The sequence below is a fragment of the Protomyctophum parallelum genome (genome assembly GCF_964188405.1).
Source record: "Protomyctophum parallelum genome assembly, chromosome: 17".
NCBI classification, from domain to species: domain Eukaryota; kingdom Metazoa; phylum Chordata; class Actinopteri; order Myctophiformes; family Myctophidae; genus Protomyctophum; species Protomyctophum parallelum.
Window position 1 is genome coordinate 36,609,620 of NC_139719.1, and position 22,090 is coordinate 36,631,709.

A 22,090-nucleotide genomic window follows, 5' to 3' on the forward strand; every position below is an offset into this window, starting at 1 on the left:
AATTTGAAATGCCTTGTGTTAAAAATGACTTGACTCATTATAAAAATCCATTTTGTTCTGGGAAGGAATAATTTACCCATTTGCTGTTGCATACAAAAACATACACATTTTGTATTGGCCCTTTGGCCATGGGCACTGCAGTGTAATGACTGTGTATAGTGCAGGACAATGCGCACACATACTGTACATTCAGGTCCATACCGGTAGGAGGGAATGCTCATGCATGCAACTCATTCCTGCTCACAGTCTGATGCACTGAGCGTTCTGACCCAGCTGAACCCTGCCCAATGACCAACAATAATATGGGTTTGATTTGACTGACAGGCCCGCAAAAATGCATCCTCTTTCCCCATCTTGAAAATGTTACATTGACCTCACTAGTAGACATATACAACTTTGCGAAGTCCATCATTAAATGGAATGCTTCTCTAGTCTAGCCTGAAATGCAAAGCAAATACAGTGCTTTATTTCAAAATCAAACTGCAACCAATTAAAAAAAGTCTTCTAAATGCTTTTAGTTATCGTTTATGAATAATATGAAGACAAAGTTATCCTCGTGTTGGCAATGACTATTGTTAGACACTTTTTCTTCCAAAATATGTTTATTGGAATTTTTAACAAACAAACATTCTCCATGGGGAGTCGAATACAGTCACTTCACAAAAAATAAAACAAAAAAAGCATGTCATCAGAAAATAAAGAACTGCAACATAAATCAGTGCCCCCCCCCAAAAAAAAACAGTCCTCTATCTATACATTACAATAAATGTACACGCCCCCAAATAGCCTGCCTTCTATCGCAATGATTCACAAGCATAGCTAGCCCTGTATGTCAAACTTTTTATATATATTTTCCCGTTTTGTACAAAAATATAAATATTTAAAAGCAGAGAATCCAGGTTTCTTTAATGTGCCTTTAAATGAGCGTCAATCCGCTGCTTATGTCCCCCATCCCTTTTTCAAGTGTAAAGGGCTGTTTACACCAAGCATTCTAATTATAATAATAACAAGGGATGTGCGGCGCCGATGTGAATTTTTTGGCCAATACCAAGAACCGATAATATCAACATTGATGTTATGGCCTATAACCGATATTATCTATATAAAAACAAGTTCAAATTGTGTCCTTTCTGAAAAACACATGTAAACACTGAATTTGAAAAAGCAATGCCTCTTTATTCCAAAAGTGATGCAATATAAGATGAAAACAATGGCTACGTTTACATGAAGGGTGATCATTCCGAATAAATACTTCCGAATAAAATACATCCGATGTAATGTTTTTTGCCACGAGTTTACATGGGAAATGGTCATTCCGAATGAGTGTTTATATGGAGAAGTGATAGAAGACATGATACATGTTAATTCACGTGAAACTACGCCATCTGTTGGAAACATAAAATATAGGCAGTTCATTCATTGTGACTTTCAGACGAAAGACGACACTTTGAAATCCCATAATTTCATTCCGCAGTAGTTTTGAGGCTGCTGCTTGGATAAGGACGGACATACTATGTTTACCGTCTTTTTATGTGTAGCCTACTTTATTATCTACAGCACGGCCAGGGCACGCAACACACTGATTATTATTGTATCGGGTCGCTCGTTATTTTTGAGAGAGAGAGAGAGAGAGAGAGAGAGAGTGTGAGAGAGAGACCGTTGAACACACACACACACACACACAAAATGCACGAAATAACGCGCTCTATGTGCAAACTCCTCGGCGCGCCTTGGATATGAGGCTTATGAGCGCCTTGGAGTTGGAGCGCAATGGAAATGAGCATGCTCAGAAAGACCAGAATTAATTTACATCCGAAGCAGTGTATACATGAGTCCAATTTTCTTTCAATCGCATTGAACATCGGAGTAATCCGGCCAGTGACATCGGAATGGTTTTTAGATCGCATCGAGCGTTTTCATTCGGATGTAAGTTTTTGTAGGTGTTTACATAACAACGTTTAATAGGATTGAACTTCTATTCGGAATGAAAAGGGGATTTAACTGCTCATGTAAACGTAGCCAATGTATGAGTTTTACAAACTTTGGCCCATATCCAAACAAATCGAGAGAGAAGCCGATAAACACAGATCTGAGGAAGCACACCAGCAATACTGGTGTGTAGATTTTGTATTCTTAATCGGAATTTAAACAATTTACTGTAAACATACTATTTTATTTTTAAATATTCCAACTTCACTTTGTCTTAGTTATATTTTTGGTGTGGCTTCCACTTCAGTTAGAAGGATATTTAAAACTTTATATCCACTTTTCATCCAGGCTAGTCACTTGCATCTCGGAGCAGTTTTCCCCAGCAACCACCCTGCCTTTCTCCTGTCACAACCAATTACCACTATGGAAATAAGCTTGTTCCGAGCTTTCTTGTGTTTATCGTTTTGACTATTGTTGTGCATCTGTCATAAACTGTACATGCAATTTGTCAATACAAATTTCAATCAATCAATTTAGTGCTTGGTGTGAATAGGCCTTAAAGCTTCCATTTCTTTGTTGGGAGACAAATCACGCAGTGTCCGTCAGTGCAGTGTGTGTGTGCGTGTATGTGTGTGTTGGGGGGGTGTAGTACTGGCAGTGGTTGAGACTGGTGGTGAGGTGTACATGGACTCAGTATTCTGGAGAGCACCTTTTCTCCAGGGCCAACTGCAGGCGCTGTGTGGCGCCACCACCTGACTTCAGAGCCTTGTAATTCCTGGCACAAAATGACAAGAAGTGACATCATCATGTCATCACAGTCACACGAGAAATACTTCCACAGGCATAGGTATTGATTGCTTGAGTTAAGCTGTATTCCATTCAAGGTTTCAGTTAGCCGGTATATGCCGGCCATTGAGTGACTGTTAAATATATACCATTGCTGGCCACCGTGGATGGTTGAAAAATGCTATTTTAATAAAGTAACATAATAATCAAATACGTAGTTTACAACCGTTAAAATCACGTTTCTATGAGAATACATTGACTGGTGAATTGTCATTCATTGCTGCTACCCAACATTTGCAGCACTTGGGAATTATTGGGAAACAAAATAATTGTCTCAGAGACTTTCAACAAGTCAGCAAAACACTTTAAAGGACTTATAAGTTACTTACTTGGAGAGGAAGGTGTGTAACAGTGAGGCATGGTCCTGGGGGAAGTATTCCTGTTGGACGGCATGTTCCAGACACAACAGATGGCCTGGGACCACAAACAACTTCCTGCCATTCCCCTCACCCTGAGAAACACAATCATCAACACACAGGGTCGGTAGGTCGGTTAGCGCTTGAGGATCTACAAATAGAAATATACTATACACATTACATTGTGCCAGGTGCATGCAGGGCTGCAGCTCTGTTTTTTAAGTTTATATATATATATATATATTTTTTTAGATATATGCGTTTTTTTGTAATAGTTTGTCACACAGCGCTGTCATGTAAAAGACTGGATACTTTCTCAAGTTTGGAAATGTTTCCAAAATAGGAATACTACTATACTATATTTAGGATACTAAATGATCGAGTATATTTCAGAATTGAATAGTTCAATTAACTGTTGCACCCCTAGTTGCATGTATACCTTGAGCAGCCCTGTCAGAACCATTAGGCTGGAGAGGAAGCAGTAGGATTGGACGGCTGAACCAGAAAAGAGCCTCTCAAACACTGCGTCTATGGGACAGAGACAAACAGCAATGCATGGGTTAAAGTGCAGGTTAACTGTCAGTTCAGTTCTAACAGTGGTCTGTTATTTTACAGTGGCTATAATTCACTCTGGATAAGAGTACTAGCTCATTAACAAAAATTGCAAAAACAACTGACAAACTGAATTGTGACACAAAGTGTAGCATGTATTCGTTCTCCATTTACCAATGGTTTCTAGAACCACTTTCTTGGTCTCTGGCTCTTCACTGTAAACAGAGGATATCTTCAGAAGGATGTCTGCTGCCTTGTCTGTGTCCGACACTTCCACCTGAGAAGAGAAAATCTAAATAAGACATACGCACTAAGAAACGAAGGGAATATGGACAAAGCGTTCCCCGGGTCTAACATGGACGTAAAATGAAGCCTGTTATTCCTGCACTGTAAGTCGCCATCTTTCTAGATCCGTTTTGGCCCAGCTGGCCATTGGCTGGCTCCGTTTTGGCCCAGCTGGCCATTGGCTGGCCCAGACAACGAGGCGGGACTTCCCCCCTTCTTCTCCGTTGGTTTTTATTTTGACTCGAGTGGGAGGGGAATCCCGATCATAGACTGTAACGGTAGCCACGCCCCTCAGAACATACACGACTTTATGGTCATTTTTTTAATTAATGGGACCATAATTTTCCAAAAAGAATATTATGACATTAGAAATGAGACTTTAAACTAGTGACTGGAAGCAGAAAGTATTCATGACCATGTTTATTAAGGTAATACAATCTAGGTGAAGTTGGGCCCAAATACATGGACTTCTATGGGGCTATGGGTTTTTCTGGGTCCAATGACAGCGCCACAACAGGCCATATGAACTATGATTTCCTTAGTGGCTTCACAAAATATCTGTCTGACTGCCCCCCTGTTCCCACACGATATGCTGCTCTTCTCTCTTTTTAATATTTTAACTAAAAGTGAAACTAAACGTTTTTGCCCATACAGGGAGTTACTAAAAGGAGTACCAGGGCACACTTTTCATAGCCTAAAAATCTGAGGGCACACCTAGATGTACGGTGTGTGTGTGTGTGCGTGTATATGGGTGGGTGACGTGACATGGTGTCCCTGGCTGTCCTTAGTGTCACTCATGTATAAATAAGAAATATATTTGTCAAAAACCTTCTGAATATTGTGCAGGACATTATGGTCCATGTGAACATACTCAAGATTAAAACATTTCATTCCTCATTTCTTCAGAATTGTCAACCAAACACAGCAAAACTCATATGGTGCGACTGTCCTGGCCTTGTTTCTCAAAGTAGGAACTTAAATAAAACTAAGGAAAAAAATGCTAAAATTCTTTTAAAAAATTCATAAATATAATATAGATGTCTATTTGTGAGCCTAATCTCACTTCTGATCAAAAATATTTTGTCCCCCAAACCAAAATCATATTGTGTGACACCATTTTGGGAAATTTCAACAGGCAATTGTTTACACACCCATTGGGATAGAGAGGTACTTCTTCAGTAAGGCTGTTCAGCACTTGCATTACAATAGCATGACAGGTGTCTGTGGTGAATTATCATTTTAACATTTTCATAAAATACGATCTTGTTGGAACGCTGACAAATGCGACTCTTCCAAGTGTCTGTGGGTGTGACACCTTTTTCATTAAAAAAGCTTAAGGTATTAGATTTTTTGGTCATAATTACATGTAAATGTAAAGGACAGGAACAAACTGCAGGTTGAAAAGACCCTCAGCTCTGAACTCGGTAGAATCTGCACCTGGCTCGCTGATAACAAACTATCCTTACACCTGGGAAAAACTGAATCCATCCTCTTCGGATCAAATAGTAAACTCAGCAAGGCAGATGGCTTCTTGGTTAGAGTGGGTGACAATATTATCACACGAAAAGATCAAATTACCTACCTAGGTTCCATCCTGGAGGCTAATCTTTCCGGTGATAAAATGGCCACCAACGTAATCAAAAAAGTCAATCAAAGAACAAGATTCCTTTACAGGATCTCCTCACTGGTCAGCAAAAACACCTTGAAGACCTTAACAGGAGCCCTCGTACAAGGTTTCTTTGACTATGCATCCACCTCTTGGTACCACAGCACCTCAAAGGCCCTTAAAACAAGGCTCCAGACCTCCCAAAACAAACTGGTCAGGCTCCTACTTGGCCTCACCCCCCGAACCCACCTCACCCCTGCCCACTTTGACAGGCTGGGATGGCTTAGGGTCGTCGACAGAGTACAGCATCTTGCAATGGGTCTGGTCCACAAGATTCGATACACCACCAAGATACCCATGTACCTGTCTAAATACTTCCTTAATGTAAACGAAGTCCACACCCACAACACCAGAGGGAGTGCAACAAACCATGTACAACCCAGATTCGGCACAAACAAGGGACTAAATTATTTTCGCTCCTATGCCACCAAAATGTGGAACGCCCTACCAACAGTCATTAAGACATGTGAATCCCTTGACTCCTTCAAAACCGCTCTCAAAGGGCACCTACGGATGGCTGCAATTCGAAACTGGCCTCTGTAAAATCTGAATCCCCCCCACCCCCTTTTACCTCACTGTATATTGTATCTTTTCCCTTTTTTGCTTCCCATTATGATGAATTACTGTTCTGTTCTTTAGCTACATAGAAATGTCTATTTGTATGTCTCTAAATGTTTGTATGTCTTTAAATGTTTTGATGAATTGAACAATGTGGACCCTGTTGTAAACAAGTGTAATGCTTAATTGGGTCGTCCACTCACAGTTGACAGTCTTTGTATTGAGTTTGTGCTTAAAATGTACTGTAAATTCTACAAACTGTTAATAAATATATAATATATATAAATAAATATATTGATATTTCAATCAATCAATCAGACATGCAGTCCTGCTCTGTAACAAGCGACTGCTCCCGTCTCACACTAAAGTGTCACTGACAGACGGAAGCGCCATGACTGTTCGGTGAGGCGCCTAGTCTACGCCCTATATGCTAACGTAACGTTAGCGTCATAAACTGCACTTGACTCTTGAAGCCTGGTCATTATAACGATAGTAAATAGATAATATAGAAACGTAGTAAATAGATAATATAATGCATAGAAAATAGACAATATAGAAAATATGGCAGCCAAAGCCATATTTGTGAAATGGGGAATCGACGTCATCCACTGACGTCATCCGTTGATGTGGCCAGTATTTAAAACATCTGGAAACGTTAAGTAGTTTGAATTGAGTTTGAATCGGTCGAGTGCGGTCATTTTTACTGAGGAAGATCGAGGACCGTCTCATTGGCAGAGGAGCTAAACATCTTCTTTGCAACGTCACACCCAAACGTCCACAGCAGCTTCACCTTCACAGTGAAGGAGCACTAGGTGAGGGCGTACGCTGCGGGCCATCAACCCGAAGAAGGTGGCGGGTCCTTCACCAGGATCTTCAACCAGTCCCTCGCCCAGTCCACTGTCCCACTCTGTCTGAAATGTCTTGTATATCAGGCGCAACAAAGGTTCAAGTTCTTGACAAAATTTCAGATCTACAAAAAGTAGAATTTGCAAAGGACCAAGAGCCGAGGTACGGAATGAAACTACTGAGGTTTGTAGTGGAAAGGCTGCTTCACATCGACAATGATGTGATTACAATACTACGAAAAGATTTCAACCCAGAAGATGATGACTATGGAGCGCATGAGTATTTCAATAGCGATCGTATTGTGAAACCATACAAGAAACATAAGTCTACAATCTACAATTTGGGAAATCTAAATTATTCCAAAGCTATAAAGCTACCAAAGTGTGTGAGGAAGTTCTATGACTTGACCCTAAAGGAAAAAATTAAAAGTGCTTCGTAAATTAAAATGTCCTTAGAGGAGTACAGGCTGATGTCAAACACCGATAGGCTACTACTCGTAGTCCCAAAAGGACAGATTGGTAATGTTATAACTGTGGATTCCGTGTATGTAACACAGCACGTGTATGATTCAAAACTTTTCGATTTCAATAAGAGTTACCGCCTCTCGACCAATTTGTTAAAATGGATTCAAGAAAACTGATAATGGCACGGTGGCACAGTTGGTAGTGCTGTCGCCTCACATCAGTGCCCATACCCGAAGGCGGGGTTGGCGAAAGGGCCTTTCTGTGTGGAGTTTGCATGTTCTCCCCGTGTCCCCTAGGGTAGGTACCCTCACATGTTCTCCCCGTGTCCCCTAGGGTAGGTACCCTCACAAAAAACATGCAGTAATCCTGGTCACTAAACTGCCTCCCCCTGGCTAGCCAAGGGCGCCTGATGGAGGGGAAAGGAACTGGTCTCTATACTGCCTCCCCCTGGCCAGCCGGGGCGCCTGATGGAGGGGAAAGGAACTGGTCTCTATACTGCCTCCCCCTGGCCAGCCGGGGCGCCTGATGGAGGGGAAAGGAAGTGGTTGGAATAACGTGTTCCTTCCACGCGCTACGTCCAACCAGGGAAACTCCCCCCTGTCAGGTGTAAAGGAGCAACTTGGACACTCAGGCATGCAGGAAGCATGAGTTCAAGTCCGTTGCTCTCCCCTTGTCCCCCATATATGGGGACTAGGTTGCTCTCCCCTTGTCCCCCATATATGGGGACTAGGTTGGTCTCCCCTTGTCCCCCATATATGGGGACTAGGTTGCTCTCCCCTTGACCCCCATATATGGGGACTAGGTTGGGTTGGGAGAGGAGAGATACATGTGACACTCCTGTTCTACGTGTCAGCACCACTTCGACACATCATGCATGCCTTGTTGTGGCTTGAGGGTGGTTCCAGGGTGTGGAGTGTTGGGTATCTTAGCAATTCCGAATGCGCTGTCCCATTGGTCATGTGCTCGCGTCATGAACCGATCCAGACCCCTGCAGGTCTGTAAATATTCCCTGACCCGACATTAGAATACGTAACGATGTCCGTCCCGTATCCGTTAATTGCAAGATTCGTGACAGGCTGCAGGCAGTTGAGAGTTGGGACGATAGCACTGCTCCTTCAGTGTCGTTGTTGCTGAAGATTCAGGCGCAGTGTCTTGCAGAACCCTTCCTGATACCGGTTGGACCTCCGCTTGCTGTTCGACCGCTTGCTCACACTGTGTGCTGAGACGAGGAAGTAAGTCTAAGATGCACAGCTCATCCAGGCGACAGTCCTTTTCCCCATCTTCTTCACATTCCGCTCCTCCACAAAGGAGGATATGATGATCTCCCAGCATGCAACAGCACATCCCATGTCTCCCAGATGGGTGTTTCCCCTTGGGCTCAAGCTTCTTCCAGGAGAATGTCTCTGGATTGAACTTCCACAAATCCTCGAAGACGTCCTAAAAACTCCATCTGCGACCACCAAATATGTAGAGTTCTCCATTGTAGGCAAAGGCTGAATGTTTTGTGCGTCCTTCTGGACGAAGCTGTGTAGAAGACTGTGAGAGATGTTCTGGACGAATCCAGCAGTCAGACTCTGTGTCAAACACTCTGATGTCATTGTACATTTCGCCCCGACGTTTGTAATCTTTTGGTTCTTCATATTTGCTAGGCGTAAGGCTGTCTTTTCCGTATTTGCTAATCCTCTTCCACCATTCTTCACAAGACTCCTCCTCCTTCACCACCTCCTCCTCCTCATCATTATCATCATCATCATCATCATCATCCTCCTCCTTCTCCTCCTCCTCATCCAAATCCTCGTTAAAACTCTCATCGACGTCCGCACTCCGATATCCCCCAAATACAAACATCTTTGTCCCAATGATGGTGGCAGTGTGATATTGTGAAGTTGGTGGATTAAAATATCCTCTGGTGGAAACTACAGACCAGGCCTTGTAGGCCGTGTTGAATTTATAGATCCTAGAGGATAGGTGGCCAAATATTCTATTTGTCCATTTGATGAGCGTTCCATAAATATACATGGTGCCCATCGAGACGCATGCTGAATGACCTTCCATTTCGTCTGGAGCATTCCCTTGAGCCAAAGTCATGGACCATGTGAGTTCATCAACATCAAAGGCATGAACTGTCTTGTCAAAGTCATTTGTGTATGTGAATCCTCCCCAGAGGTATATTGTCCTGTCTATAAGCACAGCTGTGTGGTGGATGCGATTGGAGGGAGCGTCGCTCTCCACTTTTCCTAATGACCATGTCCACTTGTCCAAAGACTTGTCTTTGATTTCCAGGACATGCACATCCATCGGTCCCATCTCCACATGTCCTCCCTTTTGCTTTTCCTTATCCTGATGACTTCCTCCAAAGAGGAACACCTTGTACCCCGTTGTCACGGCTGCACCGAAGGAGAACCTCTTCACGTCTCCATCCCAATGTTGCACCCAGTGCAGCATCGTGAGCACCACCTTGGATCAAAATGGAATCCCTCGATTTCTTCCCGTTTCCCACGGTCTTGTAGAAAAGATCTTTCTGGATTCTTTGCTTATTAGAGGTGGGGGGGAACTCGCTGTGCAAGAACTACTCTACTCCAATCTTGAGATTATGACCAAACTAGTTTGACGGACTGAGTTTTCCTGGGCGCATTACACCTTCTTATATAGTCTATTGTGATGTCACGAAAATCTCCACCAAATCCGGTGTTGTGATGTCACGTGAATTTTGACCAATCCAGTGTTGTGATGTGAATCTTCACCAATCCGGTGTTGTGATGTCATGTGAAGCTTTCGGGTGTGGTTGGCCAATCAGGCCTGTATGATAAAGGGGTGTCTGGGTACTCCAGTTGATTCTGTGTCCAAAATCACACTTGTGTGAAGTGAGGGGCACAGCGAGGGCAGTATTTATATCAACCAGATGACATCTTACGTTGTCATTTACTGCCCTAAACAAACATTAAAGTCCATAGACTTGGCTGGCGACCGGTTACTTTTCATTAGGCTCTAAGCAAACCTTTTAAAAGGAAAGCCTGGGGGGGGGCTAGCGGCTACCACCTCTCAGGGGGGGAGGGGGGAGGGGCTAGTGGATAGCGCCTCTCAGGGGGGGAGGGGCTAGCACAGGATTCCCCAATTAATTTTCCTCAAGGGCCATATTTTGACTAGGGTACCAGGCTGGGGGCCGAGTCGGCACGCACGAGGTCGAGGTCTTGCCCTGAAAATCAATTATCAGGGCAAGACCCCATTTGAAAAGGACCCCCTGGGTAGGTTGTCGGTCTATTGACAGTAGGACCAATAGTATGTCTAAACTAAAGTCTGTATACCCGTCTATTTTATGTCATGATGATGTACGATGATAAGAGCTCCCCTCACGTCACACGGGTGTGATTTGTATTGAGCTCAAAACATTGTCCCTCACCTCACTCATATCACCTCATCTGAGTGAGCCTCAATTTCTTGAAAAATGCAGCTAAGATTGCGTGCACAAAGTTTTGTGATTTGGATGAGATCACAACGCTGCCTATAGCGACGGGTGAAGCGACCAGGTAGCGACTTCTCGTGTTCTCGTGATTGGAGGGTTTAACCCATTCTGACCTGAGATCAGATTCATACGAGGTTTCCACTGGGACACACACTGGTCTGATTAATACATAAATGCGATAATTCTCGAGTTTGGCATATATTGTGTTAAGAAACGTATCATTCATTTATTACGTTTTCATACCGATTTGTTATTGGCATTTGAGTGGCATTACTGTAAATATATTGTGTAATTCACCCCCCCCCCCCTTTTTTTCCCTCACAGTTCTGCTCGGTCTATACAAGGTGTTACAAACATAGAGAGAGAGAGAGAGAGAGAGAGAGAGAGAGACAGTAGAGCATGAGAACGGCATACTGATTTTGACTCAGTGCTGACATCAGACTGATGTGGTAAAACCCATTTACGGATAAATACAATTGGCCTGGTCATCATGACAAAGCCCCCCCGCGACCTGACTACGGATAAGCGGTTGAAGATGGATCATGACAAAGCAACGTATAACAGGTTGTCTGCTCAAGGGTAGGATGTATAGAGTCGGCTAAGCATCCTGGTTACGTTCTAATTGGACACCACAGCAGCGGGTTCTAACCTAGGCAGCCAGCACTAGTGCGAGCTATTTTTCATATAGGCCTAGAGTATTTTAAAGAGTGGTTGAGAGAAAAAGAGCCACTGGCAGGCTGACAGACAGACAGACAGACATGTACTGCTGGCCGGTGCCCATGAACAGAGGTCCAGTGCAGTCAAATGCTTGCTTGCTTGTGCCGCCGTGCCAGCAGGGGACAAGGTGTACCTCTTTGGAGGGCTCTTTGACGGGAAGAGCTACGACGTGGATCAGACCGATGTGCACGTCTTCGACTCTGTGTCCTCGCGCTGGACGAAGTTTCCTCCGGTGACGAGTGGAAAGAGGGAAGGACGTCCCCTTGAGGTTCCCCCTGCGCTCTGGCGCCACACAGCCGTTCTGATTGAACATAGAGTCTACGTCTGGGGAGGTGCGGTGAATTGCAAGATAATAGAGGATGCCAGCACCATGGACTCCTACAGGGGGGTCTTCTGGGACAATGACGTTCTTCATGCATTTGACGTCGACGGCCACAGATGGTCGAAAGCACAACATTTCTGGGACTGTTCCGGGGGCAAGGGTCGGCCACTCGGCCTGTGTCTCTGGGAAGGTCATGTTTATCTATGGAGGAGGGAACGCCGGGCTCACCGGATACAATAAAGACATCTACAAGATGGTCACCACCACAATGGTCTGGTCTTTATGAATGAAATGTTTCTTTAAGATGGTCACCACCACAATGGTCTGGTCTTTATGAATGAAATGTTTCTTTAAGATGGTCACCACCACAATGGTCTGGTCTTTATGAATGAAATGTTTCTTTAAGATGGTCACCACCACAATGGTCTGGTCTTTATGAATGAAATGTTTCTTTAAGATGGTCACCACCACAATGGTCTGGTCTTTATGAATGAAATGTTTCTTTAAGATGGTCACCACCACAATGGTCTGGTCTTTATGAATGAAATGTTTCTTTAAGATGGTCACCACCACAATGGTCTGGTCTTTATGGATGAAATGTTTCTTTAAGATGGTCACCACCACAATGGTCTGGTCTTTATGAATGAAATGTTTCTTTAAGATGGTCACCACCACAATGCTCTGGTCTTTATGAATGAAATGTTTCTTTAAGATGGTCACCACCACAATGGTCTGGTCTTTATGAATGAAATGTTTCTTTAAGATGGTCACCACCACAATGGTCTGGTCTTTATGAATGAAATGTTTCTTTAAGATGGTCACCACCACAATGGTCTGGTCTTTATGAATGAAATGTTTCTTTAAGATGGTCACCACCACAATGGTCTGGTCTTTATGAATGAAATGTTTCTTTAAGATGGTCACCACCACAATGGTCTGGTCTTTATGAATGAAATGTTTCTTTAAGATGGTCACCACCACAATGGTCTGGTCTTTATCAATGAAATGTTTCTTTAAGATGGTCACCACCACAATGGTCTGGTCTTTATCAATGAAATGTTTCTTTAAGATGGTCACCACCACAATGGTCTGGTCTTTATGAATGAAATGTCTCTTTAAGATGGTCACCACCACAATGGTCTGGTCTTTATGAATGAAATGTTTCTTTAAGATGGTCACCACCACAATGGTCTGCTCTTTATGAATGAAATGTTTCTTTAAGATGGTCACCACCACAATGGTCTGCTCTTTATGAATGAAATGTTTCTTTAAGATGGTCACCACCACAATGGTCTGGTCTTTATGAATGAAATGTTTCTTTAAGATGGTCACCACCACAATGGTCTGCTCTTTATGAATGAAATGTTTCTTTAGATGGTCACCACCACAATGGTCTGGTCTTTATGAATGAAATGTTTCTTTAAGATGGTCACCACCACAATGGTCTGGTCTTTATGAATGAAATGTTTCTTTAAGATGGTCACCACCACAATGGTCTGGTCTTTATGAATGAAATGTTTCTTTAAGATGGTCACCACCACAATGGTCTGGTCTTTATGAATGAAATGTTTCTTTAACACTAGCAAGGCTGAAAAAAAATCACTCCTACTCAGTCTGACTATATCGGCCCATTCGACCGCTCTCCCCCTTTATCCCCCGCACCCCCGCACCACTCGTTCACACCTCTTCAGCTGGAGACGTCATTGTTGCCTACACGCACTCACTTTTATTTGTATTTTCTTCCCTCTCTTATGAATACATTATTATACACCCAATGAAAATGTACACTTCACGGATTATATAGGCCATTTGGAATTAGGACAATCGGTAGAAAATTGGCCGAGAATAGCACAATAGCACATTAATTGTTGCCTAAATGTACGCACTTTTCTGAAAATGGTTAATCTGCAAGCTGCCCGACATTTCCTTTTCAACTTGATATGTTTCGTAGAGAGGGCATACACAAGCCAGAATTCCGTAGTTTACATGGTATTTTGAATTTTTTTAAATGAGCAAAAAATAAGCGAGTTATGTAAAGAGGGGTGGAGGGAAAAAGGCGATTATTTGGCACAATCAATCAAATATATATTAATTACATCGCGTAGCCTATAATGTTTCCCCCTCTATATAAAAATGACAATATATAACTCTAATGTCGTATTTCGTCATGTATGTGAACTATAGGCTGCTTGTAATACTGTTGGTCAAAGTAACTAGTAGTTGGACAGGCTAAATATAATAGTAGGCTATAAGCCCGTTTTCAGCTAAATGCGGAAATGTCCAGGCTAAAAAACTTATCGAACGGGAGTCGTGTTAATATTTATTTACTCGTCATTGTCATGTTCACTCCAAATCAGCAAGTATTATGTAATAAATCAATTAATTTCGTGGCTTTTTGTTCTCTTTTCTCCAGGCTCATATACCCGCATCGAGATGAGCTAGCTCTGCGACAGCCGTGCTGTTTTCAATTAAATTACTTGCAGTATAATATTAATAAATACTACATCCTATATATATTGTTTGTAGGCTTACATAAACTATGCAATATGCATGTAGAAAAACATTTGAATGATTAGACAGACAAACAATATATATAGGATGTAGTATTTATTAATATTATACTGCAAGTAATTTAAGAACAAAAAGCCACGAAATTAATTGATTTATTACATAATACTTGCTGATTTGGAGTGAACATGACAATGACGAGTAAATAAATATTAACACGACTCCCGTTCGATAAGTTTTTTAGCCTGGACATTTCCGCATTTAGCTGAAAACGGGCTTATAGCCTACTATTATATTTAGCCTGCCCAACTACTAGTTACTTTGACCAACAGTATTACAAGCAGCCTATAGTTCACATACATGACGAAATACGACATTAGAGTTATATATTGTCATTTTTATATAGAGGGGGAAACATTATAGGCTACGCGATGTAATTAATATATATTTGATTGATTGTGCCAAATAATCGCCTTTTTCCCTCCACCCCTCTTTACATAACTCGCTTATTTTTTGCTCATTTTAAAAAATTCAAAATACCATGTAAACTACGGAATTCTGGCTTGTGTATGCCCTCTCTACGAAACATATCAAGTTGAAAAGGAAATGTCGGGCAGCTTGCAGATTAACCATTTTCAGAAAAGTGCGTACATTTAGGCAACAATTAATGTGCTATTGTGCTATTCTCGGCCAATTTTCTACCGATTGTTCTAATTCCAAATGGCCTATATAATCCGTGAAGTGTACATTTTCATTGGGTGTACAATAATGTATTCATAAGAGAGGGAAGAAAATAAAAATAAAAGTGAGTGCGTGTAGGCAACAATGACGTCTCCAGCTGAAGAGGTGTGAACGAGTGGTGCGGGGGTGGGGGGATAAAGGGGGAGAGCGGTCGAATGGGCCGATATAGTCAGACTGAGTAAGAGATATATGCCTAAAATCATATTTACAAAACGTTTCAAATGGGGAAAAAAACAGAGATGATTTCAATCGAATATTTAGACAAAGTCATGCAAGGGGAACTTTCTCTGGACTCCATGGGCTGAGAAAATAAACATTGAAATCTCAAATTCGGTCAGAACGGCTGCTCAGACTTCCTAGTGTTAAACATTTGTTTTAAACATTTTCACCTAAAATCTGCAACTATCCACAATAAATTGTGTTTAATTTCGTTTTATTCAGTCATTGCCATGTTATTCAATGTTAAAGCAATTTTCCTGTTGCTGTTTTTCCTGAGTAATTGTTTAATCAATCTGTAAAGTTCAGTACTCACTAATAAGTAGGTTAAAACACAGTTTGCTTTGAAAAATGAAGATATGATCATACGGTGTGACACTAAATAATTTGGTGTGACGTTCCAAATAGTGAAAAAATCATACCTTTATTAATGATGAAACCATTAATGTTTATGGATTACATAGCAAATATTCTAAGGAAGAGTCACAAATATTTGTGTAATTTTAGAGAAAGTTTTGTCACAATAAATGCAAAATATATTGAAAGACCGATAACATGGGCCTCACATTGAGTGTTGATTACGAAAATAATATACAGATTTAATACATTTTCACAAAACTATAGTGGATCACAGGTTAGTTATGATAAAGGACTTTGATAAAGTGAGCAACTTAAGAAAGTTGTACTCCATTTTCATTTTATAAACAATTATTGTCATGTCACACCATATGACGATTTTAGGCACAAGTACAACAAAATGCTGAATAAATTCTGATTCCAATAAAATATCTAAAAACAAAATATGTTTCCATAAAGATGAGAGTGAGTAGAACAAAAGTAAATCATTTTTATTCCTGTTATTTAAAGGTTTTAAAAAAACACTTTTTTTGGGGTGTCACGTCACTGACCCATATATATATATATATAATTATATATATAATATATATATATATACAAATTATATACACACACACACACGTATGTATGAGCTCTGCTAATTACACTTTAGTCTAAACGAATTCACTGAACAGTTCACAAACTGTCCAAAAGTAAGATCTTACCAGATCATGTTGAATACAAGCTCTGCCCCTTCAGAGAAGCAACAACTTGTAGACGCATCACCATGGGAACCAAAAAGGGGTGGGAACCCGTCGTCGAGGGCTGTTTGCTTAATGATTATGACTGCTACGGCGATTGCGTCATAGCAGCTGTACTTTTGCCTAGCTGAGCCGTCCTGAAAACCGCCATTGCTTAAACTCCCTATTGATTCTTCTGAGAACGCACCAAATCTCAGTGTGTTTGAGGGAGTGTAGTTCAGCGTAGTTTTCTCTCAATGCCCACCTGTCGTATTAGAAGTGTTCTCTCCTCTCCGAGCTGAAGAAGCTTTTCACTGGAAGGGCTGTTCAAGAACGATTCTACCTCTGCCTAGTGGAGAGAAATGGTCACATTTAGGCATCAGAGCAGAAATACAAAGATGTCTTTCCCCATTCTCTCCCTCTGGGTGTATGCGTGCTAGATGCTAATGCTACGATTAGGAATAAATCACCATGTTATCTACGTAGACCATAATTACTTGTAAAGTATGTTCAGGGTATTTAGCATAAATCATAGTTTTGTTTTCAATTAGGTTTGTATTTTGTGCAAAATGATCATGTCATTATTCCTTGTACCACTGGATTCTTCAAATAATTGTTTTGTTTTAAATGTTAATATATTGTATTTATATTATTATTATCCTATTTGTTACTTGTATTGTTAAATGTTTGTTTTTAAATCTTGTCTATGGCCCCTAATTGGTCAAGGACAGCTCTGATGCCTTGGTACATAAAAATGCAGAATGCAGTTTGGTATTGTATTAAAATGTATTATAAGCAAAGTGGAGATATGACTCAAATATATTTATTACGGTTCAAATATGGTAATGTAAATGTTCTGCTGCCTTACTGAGCTCTGAGGTTTTGTGGGGCTGCTTTCTCCATTTGACACTCCATTCTCCTTAACATTTTCATCACTCTCTCCATCTTCTCCATTTTCCTCCACTCCATTTTCATCCTCATCTTCCTCTTCTTCTTCATCATCATCTTCATCGTCAGGTTCTCCTTCATCATCACTGTATGTGTAATGGAGAGGTAACAAGATCATACATTTGGATGGGTAATCTTAAAACTTCTCTGAATTCACATGGGGCACACACACACATTCATACCAACGTTACCTGAGAGAGGCCAGCATGTCTCCTCTGTCCATGCTTTCCATAAATTCCGTCAGAGCCTCACAACCCTCCTCTCCCAGACAGTTGCCTGTTCAGAGCCACAAATGCTGTTAGTAACACCCCCTAAATAAGACTTAATACAGAATTTATTTAGCCTAGATTAAAGTTGAAAATCACTCATGTGAAGTGAGCGGTGCCTTTTATCGTGATGATGATTCCGTGTTCAAACACACCTACACACAAAGCTGTGCATAGGAGCGGTTGCACCGCTCAAAAAGTGAAATTAAAAGTGAAATTAGTTATTATAATGGCGATCATTATCGTTATAATAAATATTACTAATATTTCTGTGGTCCAAATGATTAATTTGATATAGATGACATTTACAATACTACTTTACAACTAATATAGTGTTGTCAGTGATTATATATAAATACTGTATAGCTTGAAAAGAAAATCACGTTAAGAAAATACTACTAAATAGTACATTTCAACTAATGAGTAGTGTATACCATTCAGATCCACTTTTTCCATATGAGGTTTGTCTGTGACAGCCTGTGCCACAACGAGAGCTGCAGTCTCAGTGATCTCTCCATAGGACAGGTTCAGTTCCTGAACAGCATACAAGACAAGTCACATAATTCAGCATTGCACAAACAATGCTCAGGGGCACTTGATGTTAGGCTGTATGTAGGCTGACCTTGAGAATCGGCAGCCCCTCTCTCAGGACAGCCGAGAGGGCAATGGCTCCCTCGGAGCGGACCAGACAGTCACCAAAGTTAATCACCTGGACATTCCTCAAATGCCTCAGAGCCTGGAACATACAAAAGATACACACATTTTATTTTATTTCATTGCTTTTAAAAACGTTTACGTGGCAAGAGTGCACTATAAAATGCTGCTCACCACCTACAAGGCACTGCACAACCTGGCTCCCCCCTACCTCTCTGCCCTCCTCAAGCCACATGTCCCGTCCCGTTCCCTCAGATCCAGTGATGCCAGCCTCCTGGAGGTCCCCAAGACCAGGCGCCATACCTGGGGCGACAGGGTCTTCTCTGACGTGCCCTCCCTCCCTCCCTTCAAAACTGTCTTGAAAACCCACCTGCTCTGTCTCTTTTTTGTTTACTTGTTTTTATTTTAATTATTGCTCACAACTTCATAAACTCTCTTATGTCTTCCTATGAGTATTATATTGTATTGTACTTTAACATTTCTGTACACATCATCTATCTCTCCCATAAGCTTTATTTTATTTTTTGTCTGAACCCTCATCAAGTCATGTTTCATCCAATGCGGTCCGTACCCCAAAATGAGTTTGACACCCCCGATCTAGACTTGTGTTTTGTCCTGGAGAAACCCCTAGTACTTACAAGTACATTAAATTGCCATCCTACTGTACCTGTGCCATGGCCAATGCTCCTCTCTTGGTGAAGGTGTTGTCATTGAGGTTGAGGACACAGAGCTCTGGGTTATGCTGCATGGCCAAAGCCAAGGCAGTGATGCCTGGGTGGGTGATGCCATTCTGGGGCAAGTGGACCTCCTCCAGGCTGCCTATCAACTGTTAATGGAAGACATAAACGGAAAAGGGGGGAAGAAATGAAGGTGGAATACATACAGTATGAGGTCGTAATATAATGTGTTGTAGTGTGTATTTTAATGTTTAACTGAAATGCATTCGTTAGAATTAATTTAATATGATTAAATTATTCTGTATTATTTTCTGTATTCTGTATAGATTATTCTGTATGACCATGGATATATCATGCCCTGACAAGTTTGAGTGCAGTGATCTACAGTTACTGTGCTTTTACAAGGCCAAGTAACGGGTACAGAATGTGTTTTACCTTGAAGGCCTTCGCAAGGGCCGCGGCACCTTCATTCTCCAGCCGGTTTCTCCCAGCAATGAACACCCTCAGTCTGAGTGCTGCTCCCTGGGCTGAAGACTCCTTATAGCACTCAGTCAGTGCTGCTGCCAGGATCTACAAAACACATGTCATGAATACACATGTTGGTCAGTCGCGATAACATTTTACAGTACCAGCCTTGCCCGACTGACAGTGGCTTGTCCAGGCAAAACTCAAACGGTAGCAAAATGACAGTTTTACTGTACTTTTAGTCTGATCTACCATATTTTTCTACCTTATTTTAAGTGTAAGATATAGGTCAAACAGTGTGAAAGCAGACGACTGTGTTTTCAATTGGACACTTACACAAACTAGCAAAGTCAACATGAAACGTATACAGTAGGTGTAGAAAAACACACATATCCTCAGATATTACATGGCCCAGGTGAGCTCACCTTGCCTCCTCCGATGCCCATGCCACAATTGTTGAGTCTCAGCTCCCTCAGTGAGTGGCAGGATGGGCTCCTCAGCAGGTGTTCAATGCCCTTCACCCCATCTGGACCAAAGGCATTGTCGGACAGGTCTAGCTCTGTCAGTCTGGCCCCTGCACTCATCAACGCACCTCCCAGTGATCTCTGGTGAAAAGACCATTTGAGATCAACATGAAATGTCTGTCAAGTGCCTTGGCTTAGTGAGTCAAATATATACAGCCTCATTGCAATCAAAAGAAGCAAGAATATGTGAAATCAGCTGGTTTCGAGTCCTCAATAGGAACGCTTTGATGTCACCCCATAATAAAAAATACAAAAGGTTGGTTGCTCAGCCACTCACCAGGGCAGTGGGTATTTCAGAGCGAAGTCTTCCAGTAAACATGTCACTCCAGAGACATCTCTGAAAGATGAATGACACAATGTTACATGCGTTGACAGAACTCAAACACCAAGCCTTTAAGGAGTGCCAAGCTTGTTATGCACAGGCAAAAAAAAAAAAGAAGAAGTGTAGAGTACCTGAAGTTCGTCTTTGTTCTCCAGGGCTTTGGCAATGGCTTGTGCTGCTTCTACTCCGACCGTGTTCCCCTCCAAGCGCAAAGCCCGGAGACCTTGGTACTGCTCAATGTCACGTACCAACTCCTTCACTGGATGAACAGGGACAGAGATCAAGATATCAACAGAGGTCAATGTGCGACAAGTCCTATGTTTCATAGATGTATTTGTGATGGGGTGGACGGGGTCCTGTAATCAGAATATCATGTTTAATCCCCACAATCGTCAAAGTGTTCAACAACAGCAATGTACAGTAAGTCTTTCAAAGAATTAACCTTTACCTACTGACTCATTATAAGTTATCTGGGTAAGAATGCCATGTTAGTATACTGCAGTTGTAAATGTAAATCTGATCTCAGATAGTCTCACCTGTCTCTGCATTGTCCAGTTTGAGTCCCAGACCTTTGTAACTCAACTCTCTATCTCCGACATGAGTCTTGGACAAAGCATCAGCAAGCTGGGCAATATCATCTGAAGCCATTGCGTTGCTAGGGAGTATAGGGAGGCAGTGAAATGCAGAGGATAAACAAAAGAACATGCCTGCAGTGATACCATGGAGTAACAGGATAGATAGGTGGGCACTAGGGACATCTGGGCATCTCGATATGCCTATTTTGCCCAAAATGTAAAATATATATATATATTTTTGGAAAACATTTCTAAGTAAAGTATACATGATTAGAACATGCATGCTTAAACCTTCGACAATTAAGGTCTAACATTTTTAATCCTGTATCCATTCCATACATACATATTACTTACTGTACTTGTTGTTAATATTAAGACATTATAGACGCAATGACTGTATTACAACGCAATTACACTGACATCTCTGGCTAGTAGTGTCTGTCACGCAGCACTGACTGACTGACTGGCTATACGGAAGCTATCCTTGAATTCAACATGCGAGTGTTCGTTTGGCCATTGGTCGTAAAACTAATGTTAGTGTTTTTGATCAATATACGACCCTACATGAAGCCTAGCCTAGGCCGTACATTTTCAAAAATACTTTACCAGGACGCGAAACTTCCAGTTGTTATGTTGACGGCGCGGTGAACACGCTGTGCTGGGTTCCGTTCCGCGCGCCACTTACGTTACAATAGGTTACAATGTGTGTGACGTCAGTTCCACAACTTCTTCGCTGACCACAGCGTACTGTTGTGTGTCTGTCAGCATCGGCGCCACACCATGGCCCGGCTGCAATCATGTATTAACAGTATCTTTATTGGAGATTCACAGGCAGACTGCAGGCACATGCTGTCTGCTAGTAAATATAATGTTGTCAGTGTGTGATGATTATTATGGTAATGACTGCAATTGATTGATTTGATTGATGTTGTTATTTCACAAGTATGCAGAATGGGTGCACTGTGCAGAATGGGTACATTTCAAACGAAAGTAGGCTACAAGTCAATACAAAATACCATGATAAATCATTACACTTGTTTACAAGGTGGACCCTAAGTTGTAAACAAATAATGCTTTATTGGGTCGTCCACTCACAGTTGACAGTTTTTGTATT

The 22,090-nt window shown here is 41.6% G+C and overlaps 1 protein-coding gene across 1 annotated transcript; it reads right to left on the minus strand.

The window, feature by feature from the left end:
• Positions 1 to 2,564: 2,564 nt before the first annotated feature.
• Positions 2,565 to 21,724, minus strand: rangap1b (Ran GTPase activating protein 1b). The gene is made up of 16 exons (XM_083788290.1): positions 21,583 to 21,724; positions 20,938 to 21,056; positions 20,533 to 20,660; positions 20,357 to 20,416; positions 19,981 to 20,160; positions 19,526 to 19,660; positions 19,081 to 19,239; positions 18,382 to 18,495; positions 18,194 to 18,293; positions 17,685 to 17,769; positions 17,414 to 17,579; positions 16,811 to 16,894; positions 3,858 to 3,960; positions 3,571 to 3,659; positions 3,105 to 3,226; positions 2,565 to 2,704 (listed from the first exon to the last, which is right to left on the minus strand). Exons 2-16 carry the CDS (start codon positions 21,047 to 21,049, stop codon positions 2,620 to 2,622), a joined length of 1,722 nt encoding a protein of 573 aa, XP_083644416.1. The 5' UTR covers positions 21,050 to 21,056; positions 21,583 to 21,724; the 3' UTR covers positions 2,565 to 2,619.
• Between the last annotated feature and the right edge of the window lie 366 nt (positions 21,725 to 22,090).